This window comes from Eucyclogobius newberryi, unplaced genomic scaffold, assembly GCF_026437365.1.
Source record: "Eucyclogobius newberryi isolate DKJ021-1_F unplaced genomic scaffold, fEucNew1.0.hap1 SCAF_19, whole genome shotgun sequence".
Classification (NCBI taxonomy): domain Eukaryota; kingdom Metazoa; phylum Chordata; class Actinopteri; order Gobiiformes; family Gobiidae; genus Eucyclogobius; species Eucyclogobius newberryi.
In genome coordinates, this window is record NW_027315823.1 from 23,066,431 (window position 1) to 23,074,352 (window position 7,922).

The window sequence follows — 7,922 nt, forward strand, 5'->3', positions numbered from 1 at the left end:
TTTTCCCACAGGTGCTCGAGGAAGGATCGCTGTCCGAGGTCTGATGAGATGTACCGCTTCACCGCCGACATTGACCGCTGTGTGAAGGTCATCTCTCATCCCGACAGCATTGCGGTATCAGCACACAGCGTTCCAGTGAGTCTACTTTTACTCTTGCACCAATCACTAGCCTGTCACAGGTTTACGAGGTATCACAGCGAGAAGCGCCGAACAGAAACATGTGGAGGATGTGCATGTAGCGATTAGAATGGTAACTTGTCAATGATGAAGAGATGTCAACAGATGAACATTAAAGATCCTATGTATATCATTTGTAAGTACTTTTTAATAGGTTCCACCACCTGCTTGTCTCTATGGAGATGTTATTGTTGTGTTTTTAAGGTATTTGTTTAGCATAAAAATACCTGTAATTGAATACAATTCTGCCCCTCCCTGTGGATAATGAGCACTTTGATATGGTGTTATAACAGAATCCTTCCAAATATTCAACTTTGTGGTGCTCCATTTTACCACTCCTCAGCCATCAAAACAAAATTACCCTCTTTTTCCCATTTCATTTTAATATAATAGTAGACTGGTTGTCCAGGTCATTAATGCATTTATATACATTAGATAGTATTCCCCTTGAAAGTTCTGGTTTATATGCCTTAATAAAGGTTTCAACCAAAGGGGTTGAAATTATTGCTTTGGTGCTTTGATTTATTTCTTGATCATGATAATGTCTTATTTGTAAATACCTTTAAAAGTCTTGTTCCTCCAAGCCAAATGATTCCTACAACATATCAAAGCTTTTCATTTAATTTTCTTTAAAGTGACTCATATTCTTGAGGGGTCCGAAGCGGCCCACACGACATATGACCTCCAACAGGCTCCAGGTTCGCTTTGGCTAATTAAAAGCAACACACCACAGTGAGATAATGGGATAAGTGAGACATAGACTAAAAAAAAAGGCAGATATGTAAACATTAAATAATTAGTCTTTGGTGTTCTCTCCAAATGCTGATGATAAACGACTTATATGTTGAGCCGACAAACTTGGCAAAATAAAGCTAGTGGTGCTATTAAGTGGTGGGAATTAACACCACTCTAGGTTTAGCCATTTCTCACAGCGCCACGAACTTGGAATTTACTATAATTTTGTGACTTGCTGAGATCAGCAGATGATTCAAAAAAGTATATTTCAGATATAATTTATTATCTTTATATATTTTTAAAGAAAATATTTGTTATGTTTGGATGACATGAGTTGCTCCTGCTGCAGACTCCTGGACCTGGAGAGCCAGTCTGGGCACCAGTGACAGTGGAAAAGCACCTATAGTGTACCTTTACGTACTATATGAAGGAATGAAATGACAAAGCCCTGATTTCAGAGCATGTCTTTTGTTTCTTGAAGCTCCTGCTGGAGGTGAACAATGTGCCTGACCTTTCCGCTGGGATCACCTGCTCCTTCGGGCACCAGGCCAAGGTGGAAGGACATGTGAACGGGAACAGGGTGATGTGTCTGTCTCCTGCAGGGAAGGATGCACCGCACATACCTGAGGGACAAGGTGAGGTCACTGAGTGTTCCATCATAGAAAAAGATTCAATTGTAGTTTTCTGGAAACTGTTTTAAAAATCGAGACGTTTTGACTTTCTCACTCTGTGGACATGGTCTGAGAGGTTTTATGCTACTCTGAGCTGCATAAACTCTGCCTTTTGGGAAGAGTTACCTGAAAATAGCCAGTTTTGTTCATGTATTTGTTTGTAATGGGCCATAGCGATCCTTACTGGTAATAACATTTACAAATAGGAATGTTTTTGGAATGTTTGCAATTCTATCAATATCTATTAAATATCTGTTAAATGTGTGTTCAATCATAGCAGGGGCAGCCTTGACTTTCACATGGCCCCTTTAGTTAGCAGCTATTTGCTTAGTCAATTATTGTTCCATTTAATACAGCCCAAGGTTTTCATTTTGTTTCTTAAAAAAGGGGGAAATAAATCTAAATCAGATAGCTTAATTTTTTTTTTTTGAATGCAACTAAAAGTTAATTTCAATTACATTTATTTTGTAACGTCCAAAATCAGCAGTTGCCTCGATGGGCGAGTCTAAGGGTGACTTAAGACAGCGCTGGTGGAAATGTGTCCATGAATTAAGAAGTAAACAAATGCAGGCCTCATTTGGGATTGACCACTCTGCATTTGTGTTTAGTCTCAAAAGGCACCGCTGAGCTGTTTAATTTTCTCTCCACATTTACAGTAATCCCTCATTTGAAGTTTCTGACTGAAGGTTTTTCAACTGCAATATGCCCTTGCTGCAGCACAGACGCCAGGTGGCTCTTTAGAGGAGCCAGATAAAAGTATTAAACTGTTTTGCATATTGACCTCTTCCCACCACTCATTGTAGTCGTTCTCTCCCCCGCTCCTTCTCTCTCTCTCTCTCTCTCTCTCTCTCTCTCTCTCTCTCTCAGACTGGGCCGGGATAGAGCTGCAGCTAAACTCAAAGGAGACGGGACAAATGGTGGGCAGCACAGAGGTGAAGTTTTACAACTGCAGCACCCACAGAACGTGAGTCCTATAAATATTGATTCAAAAAGTGACAATTTTATGCTTCTTAATCTATTTTCCATTTAGTATAGAAACGGGCGGAATAAAACGCCCGACGACAGCACAACATATTGACAACAGCAGTGTGTAACAACGCAAACTTCATTGCTGCTAGTTTATTGCTAACACCTTTTTAAGATCTATGCACCAACAGCCCCTCCCTCTCACGTCTGAGCTGTTCAATAGATGCCGGGGCAGAACCTAATTTAGGACAATGATGTAGTGCTGTTCACAAGCCCACTTAAGGGAAGGCTGTTAGATAACCTCTAAGTTCAATTTACCTGTCGGCTTCTATTTCATTCAGAGTGATCCATTTGCTGCGGTTCGTTTGTTTGGGGATTTGTTTTAAGTGGCACTTTACGAGTTTGTCCAAGAGATTTAAATGCATTTCAAGTATGATGGTTTAATTGTCAGATAATTATAAAACACTGATTGTACAAACGTTTTACACTGTGACTATTGATGACATACACATGAATAGGTTTAAATGCATGTTTTCAACACAACAATACAGGGCAGTGGTTGTGAACGATCAAAAACTCTCAGCGAATACATTTTAAGATATTAAGTCATGGTATTAAAATAAATTGTTGTTATTTACACAATGCTTGTTTTCATTGCCATTCAATTCAATTCAAATGTTAAATTCTAATGGTAAAATTGTCAGTCGGTCTAAATGTGCTTTGTTGCTTATGTTCTGTGAATAAGAATTGAGTCCCCAGACAATCACAGGAGCTCATTTACTGTACGTCGGTGTCATTGTTATGACTTCATACACTTTTGTGAAGATGACAATTAGAGTCACACACACCACTTGTGATTTTTCTCCCTGAGGAGCCCCTGTGGGAGTTGATCTGACATTTAAGAATTTGGCTCTGCGCACACTTTTCACAGCAAATGAAATGCACCTCTTTGAAATGCTCATCTGCTGCCGTAATTTAAAGCCTTTGTCTGGGCAGGAAAGCTTTGACTTCGAACCATTATGTTCTCATCAATTGTATTTACTATAGTGGTAAACAATGACATGAGCCTCCCTGTCTGAATATCAAGTACTAATTCTGCTACAGAGGTGGGTCCTGGTGGTATGAATGCCAATTAGGAGCATTTGTCTGCTTTAGCCCAAGTAAATAGGGCATAACCACTTTTAGAGTCTGTTTTTATTCACAAAACTCTTTCCTCTTAGTTGCCATTACAATCAATCCAACTGTGCAAAGGGATTGTAATATTTGTAATTTATTATTTATCTATCTACAGTTAATTGTCTACTACATACATATATCTTGTGTTGATAGAAATGTGGTCTTATATAATTGCTTAAGGACAATTGAAATAATTGTCTTAGTCTGTATCTTTACTATGCAGTGTTTAGTGGTTAGAGCATCTGGTGCTTGTGATCCTCTGGAGTCTGGACAGAGCATATCCTCCATAGACTAAAAGCTCCTGCATGTGAACGTGAGAACAAATTAAACGTGTACGATTGTATGCAATGAATTAGACCGAAATAATGTGTAAATAAGATAAGATGTTGGAATTACCTTACACTTGCATCGTTAGCGTCACCTTTTCAATCCCCTTTGTGCAGGGAGATTGACTCTTAACTTTAATTATATTAACGGATTTGCTGCAAGTTCACTGTGGGAGGAGATGCATGATTAATGGTGCATGCTAAAACCGGATTCAGGAAATTAGCCCACATGCTATCCATTCAAAAAAGTGCTCTTTGTGAATGCCCAGATTTAACCACATTAAGCTATTGTGCGGAAACAGTTGGACGCTCATCCCCTCAGGTTTAGACGATGCATGCTTCCATTAGTTGCCAGGTGACCCCTTGAACTCCTGTGAATATTTCAGACCAAAAATCCCTCCAACCCTCACCCGCCCTTTTCCAGGACTATCTCAGCATCACTTCACCATCATAATTAATTATCCAATGAGTTTAGAGCCCTGCCAGTCCATTTCTATTAATACCCCACCTCTGAAATTTCCCTGTTTAACACACACACATTCACACAAGCACACACTTTATGTCCACACTGGCCCTGGGCAGCTAATTAATACCAAAATGTAATGGCGCTGTGCTACATTTATTGGCATTTGTAGCCTGCTATGAGCTGCAGTGTTCTACTCAGTGCTTTACATATTACACAGACTTTATTTTCTTACACGGTCAGTAAAAAATCGTAACAATATTTTTTGTGACTAATATTGAGATGCACGTGAATAGGTATAAATGCATGTTTTAAACACAACAATACAGGGCAGTGGTTCTGTACAATCAAAAACTCTCAGCGAATGCATTTAAGATGATAAAAGAAAATGAAGTCTGTAAAAAATCTTAACAAGGTCACTTACGGTAATTGAACATTGTTCAGTTAAGTGAACAATATGAATATGGGTTCATATTGTTCACTATAAATACAGGCAAATCTGTAACATGGAAAAATGGCTGCTGCAGGATTTGTTTCTGTTTTTTCTGTTGTGTTCATTGATTAGTTTACATTGATTAAAGTATATTTTTTCATTTTCAGCTACTACCAGACGATTTTATATAGAATCTTTATACCTTTGAACCTCTGTACACAACCTCCTCGCTCATCTGGTTTTCATAACATGCATTATGTCTATCATCTCTCTTCTTTGTGCTCTTCATAATGCAAGCACGTATACCAAACATAACATCTTTCTCAGGGCAATTTATTGTCATATTTGTTATAAAGAAATGCTCGTCATTCAGCTAGCATAGAAATGGTTCACATTTGGTTTTTGGAAGAAACATGATAACTTTGGCACATAGCTATAATCCTTTATCAGTCTGTGTGTTTGAATTGTCCACCTGGAAAAATATTGCTAATGCGTCCAGTGAAAGTGAAAACAAATTACACTGAGCGGTAGTTTCCACAAAGAAAAACATAATCATTGTTTTATTAATTTTCTTACAGGTGTCTGTCTTGTGTAAGCAGCACTTTCCGATGCCACTGGTGTAAATATCGCAACCTGTGCACCCACGACCCCAGCAGCTGTTCCTTTCAGGAGGGCAGGGTCAACGCTACAGAGGTATGGACAAGGAAGCACCGGTCAACAACCTCATACAAAGAAATGTCTGTTGCATATTATTTACAGCTGTAAAATGTCCCATCTCATCTCACGCACAATCGATACAAAGGAACCGACTGAACTTGATACATGTTTCTTTACCACTGTGATTATAAAACCCTCTTTTTTGACAATGGAATGTTACTATTAAGACAGAATAAGAGTAGTTTCATTCTAAAACTATTCAGGTAAGATCCAACATTGTTGTTTAAGAATTGTCTAAATCTAGTTTGGTTACTAGTTTAAATATAATCTAGTATCTGGGATTTGATGACGTCCAAGTTCCAGTTTTCAGTACCAAGGCCAAGAAACACATCTGTACAACCAATCATACTTAAAATGACATATATATTTACTAGTTGACTAAAATTATTGAATTTATTCAACTAAATTAGTGTGACATTTTCGTCAACTAAGACTAGACTAAAACAGAAATAATGTTAGTCAAAAATCAAGACTAATACTGAATTCAAACGTTTTGGTCAAAATTAACACTTGCACAACTATGTCACGTTGTGCTTTTACCCCCTGTGCTGTTTATTACTTACTCTGTGTTATGAGCGGTAGGTTTGTTGATGTCTTCATATCCCAGAATAATCCGTGTCTTTTGGCGATACATTCAAGCTAGCATGGTATGGTAATATTTCATCAGCTATCATGTTTTCTCTCCCAGGATTGTCCCCAGCTCCTTAACTCCGGACAGATCCTGATCCCGGCCGGTGAGGTGCGGCCCATCACTCTGAAGGCGCGTAACCTGCCCCAGCCTCAGTCGGGTCAGAGGGGCTACGAGTGCGTGGTGCATGTGCAGGGCTCTAGCCACAGAGTCACTGCCCTGCGCTTCAACAGCACCAGCGTACAGTGCCAGAACAGCTCGGTATGACCCCACACTCCCCGAGGGACAGATGAGCCTGACATACAAAGAGTATACACTGTCAGAGGAGTGGAGCTGAGAGCTGAGCAGAATGGGAACTCAAGACTGGATAAGAAAGAGGATAAGAGAATTAAATTGAGATAAAAGCTGAAAGAAAAGCTCGCTAGGTTCTGCCCAGTGGTCGAGTGGTTATGTCACAGCACGCGTATGTCAGGCTCCAAGTGCGGCCGCAGTGTAGTGAGGTTGAATCCCAACTCTGACAGTTTACTGCATGTCCACCCTTCCCTCTCATCCCCGTTTCACACTGTCTAATAAAGCCTACGGGGGAAGAAAAGCTATCCAGACAGTTTTGTATTCTGAATGGAAGTGGAGACTAAATTATGTATTTTCTAAGTAACCTTATTATTTATAGTTTGCATTGACCTGCATGTTATGTGTATTTTAAATAGCTTGGCAAAAAACAAGACTGCATTATGGAGCTATGCAAAGTGACACTCACATGAAACTTTGAAAGTGCATGGAGCTGAACTTCACTTAACAGTGTTTTTGTGCACAAATGGGAAGGCAAATTGCAATGCAAAGCACACCTTGCACTTTTGCGACAATGAATGAAAAGGCCATTTTCTTCAGCTATGGATCATCGGGCATCGCTGTCTGGGTCTGTGTCCCCGTGTATCAGAGAGGACCGGCGCAGACAGGCATGACAGAAATGACAGCTGCTTAAAAGCCTTGTCTCGCCATGGCCCTTTCATGCTCTCATTTTGCACTGCTCTGTTTCTTTATGTTACTCCAGCTTTGCCTCTCTTGGCCCTGCTCCTGATCCACTTTGGGCTCACTGTGTTACTGTGTGCTTTCAGTACATGTACGAGGGTGTGAAGATCAGTGACCTGGCAGTGGACCTCTCCATCGTATGGAACGGCAATTTCATCATCGACAATCCAGAGATGATTAAAGGTGCGTCTGCCATCCATCACTGCCAGCCTAGGAAAGCATAAAGCACTCAATCCATGTGGGATAGATGGGTCATAGAGAGCACTTCATGGCACCCAAAGGGCCTTGAGAGAAAGTTCACTATAGCGGCCAGTGTTATCAAAAAGTGACCAATCACTCTGCGGCTGAATTGGCGAAGGGCAAATCTTCATATTTGCTCACTTTATTTTTTCAAGACTCTATCTCAATTCTTGTTGTCAATGTGGGTTCCACATGAAATACTGCTACTTTGTCAAGGACGACTATGAATTTGACCTGTCACCACTTGGAGACTGGACTTTCTTCAATTGTAAATACAGGGCACTTAAAGAGAAGGATATGAATGACGGGCATTTAAACTCCGGGTCTTTTGATACAGTTGACAGATTCCTACATAAAAGCC

The 7,922-nt window shown here is 40.0% G+C and overlaps 1 protein-coding gene across 1 annotated transcript in view; it reads left to right on the forward strand.

Annotated features, from left to right (window-relative positions):
- The window catches only part of LOC140365659 (plexin-A2-like), a 72,836-nt gene that overhangs the window by 32,092 nt on the left and 32,822 nt on the right, over positions 1–7,922 (forward strand). Inside the window, exons 5-10 of the mRNA XM_072452209.1 lie at positions 12–135; positions 1,394–1,547; positions 2,451–2,547; positions 5,526–5,640; positions 6,353–6,553; positions 7,408–7,504. Coding sequence (XP_072308310.1) covers positions 12–135; positions 1,394–1,547; positions 2,451–2,547; positions 5,526–5,640; positions 6,353–6,553; positions 7,408–7,504 — 788 coding nt within the window. The remainder of the gene's footprint in view (positions 1–11; positions 136–1,393; positions 1,548–2,450; positions 2,548–5,525; positions 5,641–6,352; positions 6,554–7,407; positions 7,505–7,922) is intronic.